The sequence below is a fragment of the Rhinolophus ferrumequinum genome, chromosome 2 (genome assembly GCF_004115265.2).
Source record: "Rhinolophus ferrumequinum isolate MPI-CBG mRhiFer1 chromosome 2, mRhiFer1_v1.p, whole genome shotgun sequence".
Classification (NCBI taxonomy): Eukaryota; Metazoa; Chordata; class Mammalia; order Chiroptera; family Rhinolophidae; genus Rhinolophus; species Rhinolophus ferrumequinum.
Window position 1 is genome coordinate 9,714,131 of NC_046285.1, and position 19,396 is coordinate 9,733,526.

Consider the following 19,396-nt stretch of genomic DNA (forward strand, 5'->3'; position numbering starts at 1 on the left):
CACCCCAAACACACGACAGTGACCACATCTTAGGAGTGTGTTCCTGGGGATCTGCAGTTCTGGTTTTACTTTGGGGGTGGAGGGCTGTTGGGAGATGAAATAGTAGAAAGACAACGAGTATCAGTAGAGGGCAATCTTAAAGCACCTTTAAAATCTGGACCCTTTCCCACAATTTAACCCAGTAATTCTCAAACTTTACTGTTGAAAAGAATCACCTGATGAGATTGTTAAATTCACAGGCCCTCCAAATCTGCATGTCTAAGATGGATATTCCAAGTGACTGATGCATACTGGCTAGCCTTCCAGGTTGAGAAATACCGTTTGAAATGCATTAAAAGGATTCTTAGCCCCTAAACACAAGTTGAAGGTAAAGTTAATCTGCTGACAGTCACTGTGCTTTTGTCAACTTGGAGGGGCCAATATTGGGGGGCGGGGGGAGCCGGCAGGGAGGAGCCTCCAGTTCCTAACACACTGGTCTACAGGAGCCCTGAGCAACCTGTCAAGTGCGGTTCAGGAAGTATAATTTAATAATCACATAGATGGTAGCTCACAGGACAGCCTCTGCGTGAGCCACAGGCCAAGTCCATTCATTCCAGTTTAATGAACCCTATTGGGCAATGCCAGATGGGAAACTGCTGTTCCAACAGAACACGGGTAACTGGGGGACTTTGACTTGTGAAGACATAGTGACTAAAACATCTATAAAAACCTTTATTAACCGTAAAGCACAATGCCCAGATCATGGCAGCGCATCACGGACAACATGTCGAAATAGTCACATTGATTCCAAGGTTACCGTTGTCCGCAAAAAGATGTGCTATGGCTGTGTCAAACACCAGGCAGTCACTGTTCATGATGGCAGCGGCGACCCCGTCATGGATGGACCGGGGCGTGGCCTCCCACGTCAGTCTCCGCCGGTTCCCGTTCAGCTCCAGTCTGTAGGCAAAGTTCTCGGCCTGCTTGCGGGTGCCGATGAGCAGAACAATGGCGAAGAATTGCTGGTGGCCTTCGTACTTCTCTTGCTTCTCCAACACCAGCATGAAGTGGTGGCCGAAACAAGACTGCATCATCACCCAGTCGACGGCCCCCGGCAGGTTAATGTCCGTAGCTAGAAAGACAATGTCTTCTCCCTGAAGGGTGGTGATGCTTTTGTGGGCGTGCATGAGATGGGACATGACGGCTTCCAGGGACCCCTGCCACTTGCAGGAGGCACCGGGACAAGGGCAGGAGTAGGGACGGTATTCACAGATGTCTTCGTGTTCTGGCTTCTCCGTGTGGTGCAGGGTCAGGGAACAGCCCGTGGTGGCATACTGCAAGGAAGAAAGAACCACATGAGCCATGGGGCCTCCTCAAAACTTCTAGCACTGTAAGCCTCTACAAGTGGTGACCCACTCAGGCTTCCAGGGCTGAAACTGTATTCTTAGGTCCACCAGTTTTGCTCGAGATGAATTAAACACTGAGACTAAAAGTCTTGGTTCCTGTTCACTGGCAGTATTGCCACATGTAAAATCAGGAGCGTATCCCGCACCAGGAACGTGCTCCATTCCACACTCCCCATCCCAACATTAAAAACTTGAGAACTAAAGTGCTGTTATTATAAACATCTCAAACAAAACTGGTGAGCCAGCCTGGTGAAACCTGGCCTTCCTCCTCATTTTCAGTGAATTGAAAGAATTTAAAATTGAGTAGGGGTAGGGTTGGACAAGCCATGGGTTTTCTCCAGACTAGTTTTCACCTAAAGACAGTTTTGGAAATAGTATAATTCCTCTCTTTTGTCCCCTCCACGTCTTCCTGGCTCAAATTGGTGATTGGCAGGCAGGCTATGGGGGAGACTGCCTTTTGGCTCCCTGTTCTTGCCTTCTGGGGTAACCAGCCCAGGGCTGAGGAGGGCTGGGGACCCCTCACATGACAGAAATGTTACCTCACCTTCTCCACCTTTCAAACCCCCCCCCCACCCCCCAGTATCTCTGAACATACTTCTTGGCTGAAAGGAAATCACATCTAAGAGGTGCTTGACTAACTTGGGAGACTGCCGGTCAGTTTGGTTCCAGCCAGTGGAGGTGAAAATGAGAAGGACCTCACCGTCCTCTCAAAGCCTGCTGGACTCTCCCCAGACCACTTCCTCAAGTCCAACTGCATATCTCTTCATGACCAGGTAGGAACGTCAGGCCCTCATGACAGGCCCAGGAGGAAAGGGAACTAAAGTGGGCCCTGGAGTGGGTGCTCGTCCTAGACAAGTTTCCTGATGTGCTCAGTCTGCCCCTAAATTGCTGCCTTAATAGGGTAGGAACAAAACCATTTTTCTCCCTTGCACTCAGGGTGACACTCCTGATGGAGAAATCATCCCTATCATGAGAAAAGACCACACCACAAGGAATTAGATGTGTGCTCCCAACCTTCACAAAAATTCCTCGCTAACGGATGGAGAGACAGCACACAAGTAGACGCTTGCCCAGAGTACTATGCTATCGGAAAGGATAAGGATACCTGAGTCACTTTTCAGGTGAAGCTAGAAGTCAGCCGCATCCCCCTTGAGCACCCAGGAGCAGGTAAACTGTCTGGCTTATCCCACTGAGACTCCCCCGTCCCCTTTTGACACAGGAAGACACCAAATGAGGGCTGGGCCCTGCCATTTTTCTGAGATGCTGTGTCCAATTGCTAAAACAAAACAAAACAAAACACCACAGCTGCTTTTGCTTTTCCCTACCCTGCCTTAGGGAATAACCCCCTTATAAACTTTTAAGTGGGTAAAATTCTACTTTTGACAGCTGAATTTATCATTAGCAACAAGCCGGCACTGAGCTTGTTCTCCATACCAGACCCACAGCTGTAGTCACTGAGGGTCCAGAAGCAAAGAAGACAGTCCCCACGCTCCCATAAAGGAAGAAGAGAGTGGCTTAAAGAAAGAAATGCAGCTCGTTCCTTCCCCATACCTAAAGTGGCTTATAATAATCTTCAACAGAAATTGGCAAAAATAGTTTGCTGTTACTTACTTTGCCAGAGGAATTGCTTATTCTTTTTTTTTTTTGAAACCATGGACTAATTCTAAAAGCATGAGTGTAAAAACTTTAATCAGAAGGAGAAACAAGTTCATCCATATATATTAATACTTTGTGTTGCTAACAAGTATAAGGCCCTAATAAGCAAATTCCTGTGAACTGTGTTTTGAATCTAGGGTGCAGCTAGGAATAGAGAGCCTTCTTATGTTCTGTCAGTGATGGGTGAGGCATTTCTGCCCAGAGTTTAAAACACACATACACATAATAAAAATAGCAAGAATTAACCCAGCGCCTGGCAGATTCTCTGGCTGAAACAAGCCCTCAATATTTGGATCTGAAGACGTTTCAGAATGCGCTGTTTACCACAGCTGCCCAGGAATAGCTCCAGGAATGAGATGAACTTGGGCAAACAGTGTATCGGAAAGTACCACCTGCATCTCTTCCACAACTCAAAGCCCCAAACCACTGCGCATTCACCAACTCAAATGTACAACAAATATTTATCATCTACAAATCATGTTAGAACTTCTTGTGTAACTCAAGTAGAAATATTTATATTCTGAATTATTTGGTTTGCTTCACAAGTCACACTCTTCCTTCAACCCAAATATAGAGAACAGGGAACCTCCCTAAATTACGCAAATAGAAAAGACATTACTTAGCATTTGTGCGGACAATGATCTTAGGAAAAATATCTTGCTACAGCCTCCATTAACTTAAATATTTTTAAAGTGTTAGGTGCTTACTCTGCTTTTCCTAAACAAGCTGAACTTTACTGCCAATCTATTCTCATTTCCGTCATGGGTGAGGGCGTGTCTTCATGACCACGGGTGCCACTTTTAGGACGACTGGATTAGAGATGATCTCTAAAAAGAAAAGATCTAAACTTTACACATGCGTGCACTCACACGCACACAGACACATTTGCAACAGTCTCAGCTTTGTTCTGGAATGCCATTCCAGGGCACCGTGGGTGTTCGTTCCTGTTATCTGCATTAGGGGTTCTCACCCAGGGATCGGAGGGAGGATTTGGGGGGGGTCTGTGAATTCCCAGAGACTTTATGGAAAACTGTCTTAGGTGCCTCTGAGCAGCAAACCCAAATTGCACTGGCCCCTGGCTTGTGTTTTCCTGACAAGCTCCAAGGATTTCTCAGGGCTGTGAACCTCTGTCTGAGGGAATGGCTGCAGGTCCCACCCTTGTGATGCTTCCTGTTGAGTGCCCGACCCTGCAATGATACACAAGTCAAACACATCAGAAACACAGATAATGGTGCAAAGGACGACCAGCGGGGCGATTCTAACAGTGGGGACGGAGTGAGCAGGAGTGTGTAAGGATAGCTCCACTATGGAGGAAGTGGACTGCGGAGGGAGTGGTTCCATCTGGTGCTAGCACAGGGTGAGTGGAACAAACAGTGAGGATAGAACCTAAGTGAGAAGGCAGATGCCATCAGGGATTTTACTGTCTATTCAGTTTATTTTCAGGGTTTTGTACAGCAGCACTATTGACATTTGAGATCCATAATTCCTTGTGGTGGGGACTGTCCTGTGCATTATAGGATGCTTAGCAGCACCCCTGGCCTCCACCCACTAGATGCCAGTAGCAACTGCCACCATACCCCTCAGTTATGACAACCAGAAATGTCAGCGGGCATGGCCAAATGTCTCCTGGGAGAGGCCTGTTGAGAGCCACTGATTTCAGTGAATGACAGAATCTGGGCAGCCAGTCACAGCTGGGGGGAGGGGTCCACAGGGTAAGGGTCAGGCTGGTCACTGCCCCACTCCACAGGTGCTGCCCAGGACAGCCCAGGGGTGCCAACCCCCACACAAGTAGATCTGGATGGCTTGCCAAGCATGGAAGTATGCTAGGGAGAGGTTCTCCCGTGTTACAAACTGACCGACTCCTCAGGGCTGTGTGGTCACACATGGAGCACCGCCTTGCATCCCCGAGCTCACTCGCTAGTGCTCTCTCATAGCACGGCAGCTTAGGAGTTAAACAAAGAATCAGTGTTTTGAGAAAAAAATAATTTACATTTGCCTTGATGCCCAGCTCCCCACCCAACACACACAAACCAGAGTCCACAGATACACTGCTTGGAAGCAGGTTCTAAAATTAGCTTCTTCCTTGGTTTGCAAAGGAGAAAAACAGCTCTAAAAGTGCCTCTCCCGAAGGAATGGGGCAGCACGCTTCACAAATAAGTAATTAGTACTTAGGCCCTCCCAACCTTCCCTGGCATCTCCCAAGAAAGTCCTGAGGTTTCCCTTTTTGCACTCTGGCTAGGGCTTGCCCGACCAAACTTAAGGGTGCAAGGATGTCTGCCTTCCTTCAGACGCCTGGGTCTTAGATGCTCGCCCCTGCTCCTGAGAAGCGCCTGGGCCGGTTGGCAAAGGGCTGCCCCTGTGTCCTGGGAAGTGTCCCTAGCTACAAACGAGATTTCTCCACAGGGAAATATCTGTTCATTTCCCCTAGGGGCAGGGCAAGGGGGGAATTTGCTGTAAGTAAACCTCTTGGGGGAGAGCGGGCAGGGCAGACAAGACCACACACAGAAGCCTGGAGCTAAAGAAGAGTGTGGGGAGACGGAAGATGGCCCAGCAGAACTCGAAACAAAGAAATGTTGAAATAACACTTCTGACTTCTCTTTACAAACGCTTTGCACTGTGATGGCTCAGAAGTCTTGTGCAAATGTATTCTGCCACGGAAGGTTCTGCTATGGAAGGCAATGTGTGACTTGGTGCCTCATTTTTTAATTTTTGCAGAAAGAAGTAAATAGTGCTAATTCTTTCCCGGGTTTTGAACGTTGTATTTAAGCTGGAATTTAGGCAGGGTTTTCCCCTTTTGGCATAGAAAGCCCTCCACATACAAATATGACGACAAACATCAGAAACAGAGTTAAACACTAGACACCTGTTATTTACCTAATAAACAGTAACATAATATTTGTCTAGGGAATGCATATATAAACAGTATAACCCTTCTTAGCCAGGGTGCTTTTGAAGGTCATGGGTCCTATGACTGATTTAGAACACGTCATTTAACCTATTCAATTAAATGTGAGTCTACGTAATTCAACAACTTGAACTCCGGCAATCAACAGTCTACTACAGTGAAGGCGCCATGAGCTTGGCAGAAGCGTGTCCCTCTCAGGGACTGGGAGGTAACCACCCTGGTCTGCCTGCTTACCTCCTAGGCAACAGTGAAGTTTATTAGCAAAATATCTGCCAGTGCCTCAAATGAGAATATCTCAAGAAAAACAAAGCACAATCGATATCTTGTTGTTGATGCTCATAAATTTTTGAATTAAATAGAAGAAATGACCTTTTCTTGGAGTAAGCAAAAGCAAACGGTGCTTTTCTTCAATCTTAAATAAGCTGTAATGATCACAAAATGCTCACTGATGGCTAAATGCAATGCGTGACCTGGACCGGGAAACCAAAACTGCTGCAAAGTCCATTACTGGAGCAACAACTGAACTATGGACTGTGGGTTAGATAATACTATCTGCAACTTGTTATTTCCTGATGTGGGTGACTGTATCTTACTTATATAAGAAAATATCCTTATTTTTAGGAGAAATACAGTAAGGTATCAGGGGCAAAGGAGAAGGATGTCGAAAATTAAATGGTTAAAAACTGTATGTTTGAACGGAGTGAGCCCAAATGAAAAAGCAAATGAAGCAAAAAGAAAACAATTAGTGAATCTGGAAAAGTGGTACATAGGAATTTTTTGTACTATTATCGTTACTGATGTATAAGTTTGAAATCATGTAAGAGTAAAAACATATTCTAAAATCCAGGGACTGAGTTAGCATATTTATCCTTTGTGGGATAGATATTCTTTTGAAGATTTGGTTGAATTAACTAAGTTTTATCATAATTTTTTTTTGAAAGAAAAAATATGTTTAACTACATATCTATGTGTAAATGCAACTAAGTTAGTTTTTATTTTACTAGAGGCTCTTTGGGACTCATTTCAGTGGACCAATAAAATTTCAAAATGAAGACACAAATTGTTGTAATAATACTTCTTTGATCCCTATAGAAGACAGAGCCTTCTCCTTGCTCCTTTGATCCTTCCAAAGGCCTGTGGGCACCAAATAAGTCTGTGGCCCTGGAATGTAGTTTCCAGCCACTACCCTCAGGGGTCCAAGGTTTTCGATACCCAAACACATCTGAAAAAGCAGCTCCAGAAATGAAACTTACCTACGCCCCCTTTTTCTTACTCAGGTAAACGCCTTTTCACACTGGGGAGGAGAACCGAGAAATGGAATCAGAGCTATCCGAATTCAACTGGAAGGATGAATTCCTGGCAGTATAACTTATGATGTGTGATAAACTGATAACTAGGGGACTATTGGTTGAAGTCTCTACCTTCTCGACACTCTTTGGACTTGTGCAAATGAGAGCTGTGGTTAAACCTAGTGTAGCATCAAATCATGATAAAATTTACATTCTAACCAGCAGTTAAATTTTACCACTTTTTAAAAGGGCATCTTGCAATTCAAGCTAGCTCCTCTGTGACCAAAAATGTCTGTCTGCCCCCAAAATATCACTGAGTGATCACAGGCTGTTTCCCAGTTAATTCATGGGTCTATTAATGTTGTTCATTGATTTACTGATATATTGCTTGCTTCCTGTCCACTGAATCTCTCTTGGTAAATAAGTATCAGGTTTATCTGCAGAGGATGATTGGTCTCCACCTTGCTAATTTTATTTTAGTTAAAAGTCTTACTGTGGAACTTAGAATTAAAAAAAAAATTCAATAGGCCTTGAAATCATGTAAGGAAAAATGTTTTAGACTTCAGTCACTTAGGGGTTTGTTTTGTAATTTTTGATAAAGGTGTTTCACAAATTTTATTTACGTAAACGACTTGGGGTGGGGGTGTTCATTTATAACTTTTCTGAAATCTTACATAGATTGAGGAACAAAGGCGGTGTCGTCATTTTGACACCGGTATGTCCCTCTTGCTCAAAACGTGTTTACAACCACTGGTAGAGTAGCTATGATTAGAACGCAAGTAACTCGTGTCCTGTGTGACCTTGAATTGCACCTACCACACCACCTCTGATTGGGTCTACAGAACTGTCCCCAGCTCATCTCTTGACTGTTATTAACAGTGGGGGAGTTCAGAGCGGGGCAACAGGGGAAAGGGAAATCTCTTCTTGTGAATTTATTGTAATACTCAACTTGCATCTGTGTAGCATCCTTCCTGTAAAAGCTTTAGCAAAATTTCACTTAACTCAATGGTAAATTCCTCACCTTTGCTATGAGGTGGTGCGACCAATAGTGCAGTAACAGTTTCACAGATAACAAAAGGAGACCAGGTGTCACTCAGTACCAGAACTGTCCAACAGTGACGAGACTAAGAAAATATGGACATTTAACTTGACAAACTTTCTTCGGGAGAAAGCAATCCTAATCAAAATCTTGGGCTTAAAAAGGCCTCCTTGGGTCTAGGAGAAAGTTGACAAACTCCGCGTTGCACATAGCTGTCTTCCTAAAAGCATCTTGATGGAAGACCTTGGCAATATTATCACAGTAATTTGAGCACATCCTGGTTTTGGGGGGTTAGGGGAGCACATGTGGCCTTACAAAGACGTCTTGGGCCGGCAGGGGTTTATTTTTAATCTTAGAAACTTTAAACAAAAGATGACTTTTGACCAAGTATGTTTCTCCGCGGATCACAGCCAGGGTGAGCAGGCAACCACACAGTCTTGAAGAACCAGTTTTGTAAGGTCCCCCAGCAAATGAAAGCACCGTAAAGAGCCTGGAGTGAAAGGCTTCATGCCCTATTCAGGTGCCTTGCCCACCCTTTTCCAATATGCCCACTCTTCTATGCCAGACTCCCACCTGCATAGTCACGTTAACTGTCCCGACAGCTATTGAGACAGTGCCACATCCCTTAGCAGTCTTTACTTCTTGACTAGAGCAATCGTGTTGAGCAGAAGACTTAAGTGGTAGGGTGTCACAGTCAGCAAATAAAAATACAAGACGCCCGGGCAATATTTCGCTTACACCTGCACTGAAAATTAACCTGAAATCCAACATTAACTGGGCATCCTGTATTTTACCTGGTAAGAGGGCCATTCTGACATCTCTCCAAAAGCCACTGCGTGCGTCTGGAATAGGAAGAGCAATCACTCTTCCTCAGCAGCGTGGGGTGGGCACCCGAAAAGGCAGGAGGTTGTATACTGGATGGGTCATGACGAGGCCCAGACTAGCGTTTCTAGCCCCCAAATTTACAAACTATGCTTTTGGGCAAACCTCTTGGCGGGGATACTGTGTCCCATTTCCTTTACAAAGTGATTAGGAGGATAATATGAGAACACACCGAGTTTAGACAAGGGAAGCGACGTGCTATACAAGCCACTCTGCTGGCTTCCCCACTTAACCCCATGGGATCTTTCATCCTTTCCTTCTTTGTCGGCAGACTGCTGTTCATCCTTTAAAATGTAGCTGACACCACCCCTGCAGGAAGGTCTCCAGACTCCGCTGCTCCTACCATTTCAGAAGGGCTCTGCCGCTCTGTTGGCACATCTGTCTCCATTGTTAGACTCAAGAGTATTGTAAAGAAGAGGTGGGAAGGAAGGCAATGGCTGGCTAGGCAGATGGGCTGTAGGCAGGGGAGGGCGTGGGGCAGCAGGGGCTTGCAAGGCAAGGGTGGGTATAATGAAAAGTTAGTGGGTAACCAGGAGGAGCCGGTTCTGGCCTGAGGTTGCACCAGAGAGAAAACACAGGCAGCAGCATTAAGAAAACGAAAAGGATAACCCCCAGTGTTGGTGACAGCGGAGGGAAATGGGCACTCCATCCATTGTAAGATTCCAAGTGAGAAAGCAACTGGGCTCTGCTATGAAAAGCCTCTGATTTCTGCACATACCCTTTGGCTCTACCATTTAACTTCTAAGAATTTATCATTAGGAAATAATTATTTTCTTATACACAAGGATTCAGTTAATAGCAGTACTTTTTATTTTAATCACAGGAAGAAAACAGAATGAGTTACATGAGCACAGACAGGAGCTTGATTACAGAACTCTGGTACTGCTATGGAACTGTAATACTATGCAGCCATTAAACACACAACCTTAAGGACTGTTTGTCAATGGAGAGAAGCAGTCACGATGTGTTCCGTGTAAAAATAGGTTATGCAATCGTGTGTGGATTCTCCTTCTTACCTGCTTTTTCTTTTTTTTAAAATGAAAAATACCACTGATGTAGAGGTAAGTTTGGAAGGGCATATGCAAAAATGGTGTGGTGCTTATTTCTAGGCAGGAAGATAATAGGGGATTGTAATTTTATACTACTTTCTGTGTTCTACATTGAAAAATATTGATAACTTTTTAAAACATTTTACGTGTAAAATAAAATACACACATTAAAAAAAAAGTCGCTTAATCTAACCAGGCTTTTCCTTCTAAAAGCGTTAAAGAAATGAAAAAAATTCTCATCACTGAAAAACCAATGCTAAGGTCAACTTACCCAGCTCTGTGAAAGCCCTCCCTGATTAGGAATAGGGAAGAGAAGTTCAGTGGGAGAATCTATGAGAGAAAATGACAAAGACTCCTTTTTTCTTTTTAAAGGTTCTGCTTGGCCCTGACCTCACACTGGCCATTTGCTTTCTGTCAGCTTCTAACTGTGCACATTTATTGAGTGTTTACTCTGTGCTGGGGCTGTGCTAGGCACTTTGCACGGATTATTACCAAGTTTGATCCTCACCAACCCAATCATTACCCCATTTTACCAATAAGCCACTGAGGCTTGGAGGGGTCACGGACCAGTCACAGTGGGATCTGGACCAGGAGGCTCAAGTAGGGCCTGTCCTCACAAGTACCAGAGTAAGCGGTAGCCTGGAGGGGAGAAGTGACCCAAAGACACTGCCTTTATTGATTCAGAGTTTTAAAAAGGACCCCGGCCCATACATTTAACACGTTTATCTTCTATTGACCTCCATAGGATGTGCGGGTGACAACTTACCTCACAGACACTATGGAGTCTAAACATCGTTACATACGTAAAATCTTTACCCACTGGAAACAAGAATAGCAGTTTCCCAATTTTTAAGAAACTAATGAAGAAGGATGGGTGTCTGGGGCAAAGCTGATGAAATTCTGCGGCAGAATTTCCATTCTCTCTCAATAAGCCTTAGAAAGTCCCCTCTAAGGTTTCATACAGAGATCCATTTGATCAGGAAAAGTGTGTAGCCTTCTTATTTTCCTTTTCAGGATGTCCAGCATGCAGTCACATTCTAATGCCCCACGTCTTGCAGGGCTTGCCAGCAAATGTGTATCTACTATACGCCCCTTTCAAGGAGTGAAATGAGAAGTACCATTGTTTGTAAGTTTTGTCCAATGTACACGTCTGGCTGTTAAATACACTTCACATTGAGGTCTTAGTGCAGTCGTGTGTGTAGCACTTTATCTGGGGCTTCACTCACAGGCAGGAGAATTTAATTCAGTCTCAGGCGAGGGACTTGACAGGCCAGCCCGTATTGTTCCCTTCCATTCTAGTTGTGCCAAAGTGACAAGTTTAAGTAACAATCTGTGAAGTCTTTGGCCAGCTATGTGTGGAATCAGCATTCAACTTCAGTACTCTTACACAGCATCCTAGTGCTTCTGCTCTTAACTTTACACTTAGAAGCTGTATCTTCAATTTTCTTCTTCCAAGTCTTGAGCCTCACTGTAAATGTATGTGGATTCCAGTGCTTGCCCAGCGTATGTGCTCTTGAGCCAACCTGCTCACCTTCACCTAACAGTGAGGAGGACCGCAGGGACAATATCCAAAGAAATCCCTTAGTCCTAGGGGAACATTTCTGACATGGTTTTGGCAAATCAACTCATCCCTTTGGATTTCTGGGTTATCAATCACTCATCACTTAGCAACCACCCTAATACCAGTCATCTTCTCTTTGATATGGTGACGTAAAAGCCCTCTACCACACTTCTAATCTGATCTCAGAGCACCCACCAGCTAGGTGTTATTGCCATTGTTTTTAATGGATGAAGAAACAGGCTTAGGGAAATACATGACTGGACCAAGGTCATGTGACGCCAGGATGAAAATCCGGTTCTGTCTCCTGGCTAGGTCTCTCATCCCTTGTAGTTTACTAGGTTCCGAAATTTTAGGGCAAGAAAGGTCCTTGGGATAATCATTTAGCCCAACCCCTTCTCTTATGGATGAAGATACTCAGGTGCAAAGAAATAAACTGGCTGGTACAAAGTCAAACATATAGTCACCAGGACAATAATTCAGGTCTCCCAATGGCAAAAATAGACTATTCTCTTGGCAAAACAAAGATGGAAAGGCAGTAAGCCACCAAATCACATACAGTTGCAACCTGTCAGCATTCCAGAGTTCATGGAGGTAAGAGTTCAGTGAGAACTGCCAGGCTCCATGAACGCTTTTTAAAAGAGAACCAGATCAGAGGTTGCACACTGGCCGTTGGAATGTGGTCTGCAGACATGGTTGGTTTTCCTGCAAGTGCTGGCTTTGTATTTTAATTTGGGCAATGTTAAAAAAAAAAAAATTGAGATTTTTTAACACTGAAAAGATCCAGATTTCTGGCTTTTCTTGGGGAAAAAAAAAAAATCCAAAGATCTGACACGGCTGCACACGTATTCACACCCCTCCCAATCATCCATCCGGGGCTGAGTAAAAGTTGCCCTCTTCGGAGGTGGCACGTGTTCCCCAGCTACCAACCACCTCCTTGAGGTCTCCGGAACCCTGAGGACTCAGCCTCTCTCCCTTCCATGACCTGTCCCTGCTGGCATTTAGGATTTGTTGATATTGGACTAGATGAGTCCACACACTGGGAGCTTTTAACTTTCAACTGGGTTATCTAACTTGACTTTTTTTTTTTAAAGGAAAACAAACCACAAGACTGTCACAATCCAGCAGCAGGGAAAACTTGTTTGACTGAGGTACTAGAAACTTTTAGAGATGACAAAGAAAAAAATGGCAAGAAAATGTATCATAGTGTAAGTGGCAGGCGTACTTTAACATTTCCCAGAGTTGTGGAGAGAAATACTCGGCTGATATTAAAATGTTGAGCGGGGGCATAAATGTGTCAACCTTCTCTTCTCCGACACCCACGCTCCACTGAGGTGGTGGGTTTGAGATATGGGGAACAGGATGTCAAAACTTCTCAGGCATGAAACAAGCCATAGAACGGGCTAAAAATACCACAAGTGGAAGACAGCCATTCTCTGATAGAGATACTTTTTTAAAAAGGAGACCTGAGCTAATAATGCATGTGGTGCCCTCTACCAAAGGTGCTGGCAGCATTTTAGCCTTTAATTAAAGGGTCCCACACCTATGTCAGGAAGCTACTTGGCAGCACATCCATTTTTGGGCCAACTGAAGCATGAATAGTTGAGAGCTACAATGAAATCCCCTAAAGTATTAGGTTTTAGGTTATTTTTCTTCCAGATATCCTGATCCCACATGCCCTACGAAGTTCTTGCTAATGAACTTTATAGCGAGCATGTATGTTGCCTCGTTGGGATGTTCCCATTAGAGGCCCGTTTGGTGAACTCATCCGACTAGATGGTTTTGTTGCTGGTGTGAACCTTGAGTTATGATTTGGAGCCTTAAGAGTATAAGCTCAGATTCAAAATCCCTACGTAGTGAGCAGTACAGAGGATGTGTGCCTTTGCGATGCAGGGTCACGGACTGGCCCACCTATTAGCTGTGTGCTCTTGACAAGTCACTTAACAAACACTTAACCTCTCTATAGGCATGAGTTTCCTCATCTGAAAAAAAGAAAGGCAAATTAATAAGAGCTGACCCACACAAAGTAGCTGGCACACAGAAAGCACCCAATAAACAGTCCACACAGCCTCTCTTCATTTCATGGAATGCTAGAAGCTACAGATCCTTAGAAGTTGAGCTGTCCAATCCACTCATACAGATGAGGAAATCAAGGCCCCCAGAAGTGGTCTCTCAGGCAAACAGTGGCAGCTCCAGGCAACTCTTGATACCTAGGCTCTGGTACTTTACCCAACACTGGTTTTCTCACATGAGCTAGCTCATGACAGAGATTCGGAGAACAGGTAGGGACAGTGACAAGGCACTCCAGTCCCTATGATTTCCAGGAGCAAGTGCAAGCCAAAGGGCTAGATATACAGACTATTTTGTTGAAGCTTGACATAGACTTACCAGTCCTTACTGCTGTCATCCTCCCCAACTTGCTGGGCCTCAATATACATCCAAGTTTGGTTTATCCAAGCTAACTGGCCTGTCCGTAGTTTGGATTATTGGTTAACTGAAGTTGAGGCATGAAGTTGAGGCTTTATAAATCTCACACACATGCAAACACACCAAAGTGACCCCAAGATCACTCTCTAAGCTTGGTTCCTGGTCTGCAGAATGGTTGATCCTGGTAAATTTTAGCTTGCACGGTGATGGTTTTGCCCAACTGCATTCTTACAGAATAGGGACTTGGAAAATCACTGATATGTAGGGAAAGGCTGAGCACCCCATTCCTAAGAGAACTACTCTTCATTAGCACATTACATGTTAGAAAGGACTTGTACTTCAATAGAAACCAGAATCCTAGATCCTGAAAGTGAAACGTCATACTTCATATAGTATGCTATTAATATAACTGTTTCCTTCCCTTTCTCTTGGGAGTAAAACAATGCTCTGATAAGATTGCTATTTGGAAATAAATTATGGAAGACTGATTGATATCAGATGCTCATTTGTGAACTGTAATTCACCTAAAGCCATTTCTACTGGTCACTGAAGGTTTGGGGAAAAGTGAAGGTCTGAGAAGGTGTCTCCCTAGAAATCCTCTGGGGCATCGCCCCTGCAACCCGTGCCCCCCCCCCAATATATCTCAAAGATTAAATATCCAGTCATGTCCACTATCATCAAATCTTCTCTCGATCACTAGGCTACCACCTTCTTCATGATCCTAAGAAAATTATAGAAGTATTTTGTCTAAATGTTCTGAGAAACAACTGTGGGACTGGGTGAATTAGTAAGCATTATATGAGGAGTGGTTGAAAGCAGAGTAATGTGTTAAGGTTGACAGAAAACCCGTAGTTTAAACACAAATTCAAACTCTTATTTGAATATGCTATTTTAAACTTCATCTGTGGCAGGGCACAGACCAAATTAAATCACTCATTTTACTGACTTGACTCCCAAGCTTCAATTCTCTAGTGGATTATTTTTAATTTAAAAATAAGCTCTTGCCCTATAAAAATAAGCAGCACCACGGAGAAATTCAAGACAGCCTAAATGGCTCAAGAGGCAGAGCAGTTACTTTTACAAAAAAAAAAAAAACCCTCAAAACTATTAATGACATTACTTTCATTTCTAAGTTTAGAAAATGAACTTTATGGTATAACTGTAAGTTATAATGAGTAATATAGACAAGTATGTCTCTGAAACTGCTCCGTAAGATTTATAAGTGACAGGTGTAGGTAAACAAGTTATAATATGACCACACTATGCAATACTATGTAGCCATTTAAATTTCAAATACAACAAGGGAGGACTAGGTTTCAGCAATTGAAACATATGTGTGATAATAATGAATTTAAAACAAGTTGCAGAAGCCATTTTTGGAGAAAAACTTATGTCTATGTGTGCGTATATATATAAACCGTATATATATAAACCTTCCTGACACCTACGATTCTATATTCAGCTGCGAGAATGTATTTATATGTGGTTAGAAAAAAAATCTATAAACATACACAGTAAATCTAAGGATGGTGGGAAAGGAGGAGAGATATCTTGGTCTTTCTCTTGACTTTTCTTGTCTTAGTTTGCTTTTTTCTTTTTTTTGGCAGAAGCACTGATAACTTTTTAAACTAAATTTAAAAAATTAAGTGATGGGCTTTAAAGAACTGTCACAACAGCTCCTGCGTGCCCTTCCTGTTAAATTCCTGATCAACTGTTGTTTTCACCCCACTTAGTAAAAAGAAAAACCCACAACTCCCTAAACCTTGGAAGGCTAGGGGAGGGAAAGGCGTGGCCTGCAGGGTTTTCTTATTGCTGGCGCAAAGAAAACAAGTTGTGGGCACCCCTTTTTTGGACTGCACTCCGGAGGGCTTCCACGTATCAGGGGCGCGCAGACGGCAGGTGAGGGATGCAGGAGCAATCCGGTACCAATCCTCCCAAGCCGAGGGCTGGGAAAGGGTGCGTTTAGCTCGCCCATTTACTCCCTCCTCAAGCCCCCACAGATCGTCAACTTCCCGGTCCAAGTTTTACTTGTGCGGCCCAGCCCTGCCCAGCACACCCGAGTACACGTCTGCAGAGCACGAAGGCACTGGATCGGGAGAGCCCTGATGTGTTCCAACAGCGATCCCGTGCCAGTTAGTCTGGGGTCAGTGCTGGGGCGACTGTTAGCCCAGAGCTACTCCCCCCGAGTGGACAGGTGAGGCATAGGGCAGGGTGGACAAAGTGTACACATTATTATTATTTTTAAATAACAGATGCCACCTGCCTCTCAGCGCGAGCGAAGGGGCCGGAGTTCTGGGAGATCGCCAGGCAAAGGTGCGCAGGTGGCACCTAGGCTTACCTTGCAGGGAAACAGGACTGCAGAGGCCACCTTCTCCATAGCCAGGTTCCTGATGCTGGGCGTCAGGGCGCCCCTGCACGTTGGGCAGCAGCTCAACTTCTGGCGGCATTGGTTACACACCAGGTGCCCAGCCTGGCACTGCAGGATGGGGGGCAGGACATAGTCAAAGCAGACCGGACACTCGAAGAGCGAGGTCAGCTCGTGGTGCTGCGGAGACACCGGGCCAGCCCCGCCGCCGCCGCCGGGGCCCGAGATCACCGCCGCCGCGGCGGGCACCGCGGACGAGCCGGGGCCCGCAGCCGAGATGGTGGCGGCGGCTGGGGGCGCAGCCGGGGACGGAGCGTGCTGGGGCTGCGGCGGCGGCTGCTTGCTGCAGGGTTTGTTAGCGCTGGGGCCGGTGGAGGACGGGCGGCTCATCGCGCTCCGAACCAACCATGGAACTGCGGGCGCCTGCCTGCCGCGGGGCCGCCGGGGTCAAAGCGGTGCGCGCCCCGCGGGCGGCGGGCTCTGGGGCAACGCCACCGCGCCCAGCCCGGAACAGGGCAGCGGAGACGGTGGGCGCCGGGCCGGCGTGGGGGCTCAACCGCGCAGATCTCCGCAGCCCTGGGCGAGACGAAAAACCCCTCTGCACCCCAAGGCTCCTCCTCCCGGCGGCGTCGCGGGCCCCGAAACCCAGCGGTGCGCAGAACCCCGGCACACCAGCTTTTGGAGCGGCAGCTGACGCAAGCCCCGGGGGCGCGCGCGGACGTGACGCCTGGACACGTGTGCGGCCGCCCAGGCGCGCGGGGACTGGCAGAGCCACCCAGCGACCCGGCGCCGGCTCCGCCCGGCTCCAGCTGGCAGCGCAGGGGCTGCCTGGCGCGGGCGCTTCCTGCTCGGACTTGGGCCGGGTCCGCGCCAATGAGCATGCCCGGCTCGCCGCGGCGGCGCGGGTCCGCTTTTCCGGGTTGGGGAGGGGGCTGTGCTCCGGGAAGGCGGCGCCGGAGTCGTCTGGCCACACCCCGTGGAGCCACGCCGACGCCTACCCCTGGTTCACACCAGAAGGACAACTTCAGACGGGAGGGTGGGGGCTTGGGTGATGGGCGGGCGGGACTCGGGCGCCCCTGGACAGGTCCGAAAAAACCGTGAGGTTTCTCTTCCCGGGGTTGAGTCACCAGCGCGCGGGGGAGGCGTACGGCGCGGGCCACCCGGCTCTTGGTCTGGAACGCGGGGTCAGGACGCGGAGCTTTGGGCAGGAGCAGGGCAGGGGGCTCCGGTCGGGTCTGCAACGGGAACTGGATCTAGTGCTGAGCTGTTAAGGGTGGGTTTGGGCAACTGCTCTGTTCCTCCCCCCGAGTGGGGAGGAGTAAACCCTCTGGTCCTTTATGAACAGAGAGGCGAAGGCTTCAAGTGAATTCAGCGCCTCTGGCTTGCTTAGTAGGCCCGGGAGAGAGTTCACGGACAGCGTTGACTGAAAGGAGAGTTCCAGATCCTCTAAGAAGGCCAGAAATCTGGGCTGGGTCGTGAGGCCCCAGGAAGGCAGTGAGTGACCCTCCAGTGTAACGCACTGCGTCCTCATCCTTGGGGTTCCCGCGGAAGTCCGAGGCTTTGATGCGAGGTTTGGCACTTCCCCTGCGCAGCGAACCACACCTTAATGTTTTTAATTACATTTATTGGGTTGACATTGTTTAATAAAATTAGTGTCTATAGGTAATTGTATAGGTTTCAAGTGTACAGTTCTGTAGTACGTCGTCTGTGTATTGCATTGTGTTCACCACCCAAGTCAAATCTTCAGTCACCATATAATTGACCCCCTTTACCCTCTTCTACCATCCCCCTCCTCTCTCTCTCTCTTTCTCCCCCCCACCACTATACTCTTGTCTGTGTCTATCAGTGGTTTTTGCTTTCAGTTTTAAATCCCACGTGAGTGAAATCATACGGTTCTGTACTGTTTCCATCTGACTTATTTTACTTAGCATGATATTCTCAAGATCCGTCCATATTGTCCCAAAACCACACGTTAATTTAAGATACACTGTGTGCTGGGAGTTAAATTGACTTTCTGCTTATGTTGACCCACGGACACTAGAATTGGAAGAAGGGGCTCCTTAGATGATTCTTTAGGAGAGACCGTGATAAAGAACAGCAGACAGGACTGGATAAAGAACAGTGCCCTCCACTTTTCATCTGTGTGACTTTGGGCAACTTCTTTAATTTTCTGTGCCTCAATTTCCTCATCTGTAAAAGTGGAATAAAAACAGTGCCTCACTTATAGGTGAGATAGTGAGGATTAAGTGAGTTTGATATATGCCAAGAATCTGGCTCGTCATAAGCACTGCTTAAATGTTAGCTATTATTTAAAAAATACTATTAGTGAATGTTTAATATTAATATTGGCTATCAGTGAATAAAATCTGTTCAAGAAATACGCTGTTAGAGCCCAGAAGAAATTAAGTTTAATCTTATAAAAGGCATCTTAGAAGGACTACATGCATGGAATTGAGGGACTATGATCTAAATCTAGAAAAAACTGAATAGATGTGATGTCATTCAATGTTCCCCCAGCATTTATTACTATGTGCCAGCTCTGAGAGTGGTTCTCATTCAGTTTCCATTCCAGTAAGGGATCAATGTGGATAACCAAACACTCATGGGAGAGGATTTCAGATGAATAGGTGGGGGGGTGGGGGTGAAGGCATTGGAGCAGGAGCTAAAGTACAGGGAGAGAATGCATTTGGAAGTGCATTGGGCTTGGGGGTTGAGGGTGGCACATGAGAGCCTCAGTTGGCCTGATAAGACCTTTACCTCGATGACAAGTGGTAACCACTGTAAGTTTTTGAAAAGCACTATAACATGGCTGAGTTGGAGTTTGGAAGGGTGAGTACAAAATAC

The 19,396-nt window shown here is 46.1% G+C and overlaps 1 protein-coding gene across 1 annotated transcript; it reads right to left on the reverse strand.

Annotated features, from left to right (window-relative positions):
• Window positions 1-691: 691 nt before the first annotated feature.
• Window positions 692-17,458, reverse strand: SIAH2 (siah E3 ubiquitin protein ligase 2). The gene is made up of 2 exons (XM_033127957.1): window positions 16,526-17,458; window positions 692-1,310 (listed from the first exon to the last, which is right to left on the reverse strand). Exons 1-2 carry the CDS (start codon window positions 16,940-16,942, stop codon window positions 753-755), a joined length of 975 nt encoding a protein of 324 aa, XP_032983848.1. The 5' UTR covers window positions 16,943-17,458; the 3' UTR covers window positions 692-752.
• Between the last annotated feature and the right edge of the window lie 1,938 nt (window positions 17,459-19,396).

What these genes read in the sequence shown, in the direction of transcription:
- SIAH2 (XM_033127957.1), bottom strand. Translation starts at nt 16,942, where the DNA reads ATGAGCCGCCCGTCCTCCACCGGCCCCAGCGCTAACAAACCCTGCAGC. An exon ending in CAGTCCTGTTTCCCTGCAAG is followed by an intron (nt 1,311 to 16,525) that starts GTAAGCCTAGGT and finishes TCTTCCTTGCAG; the next exon opens with TATGCCACCACGGGCTGTTC.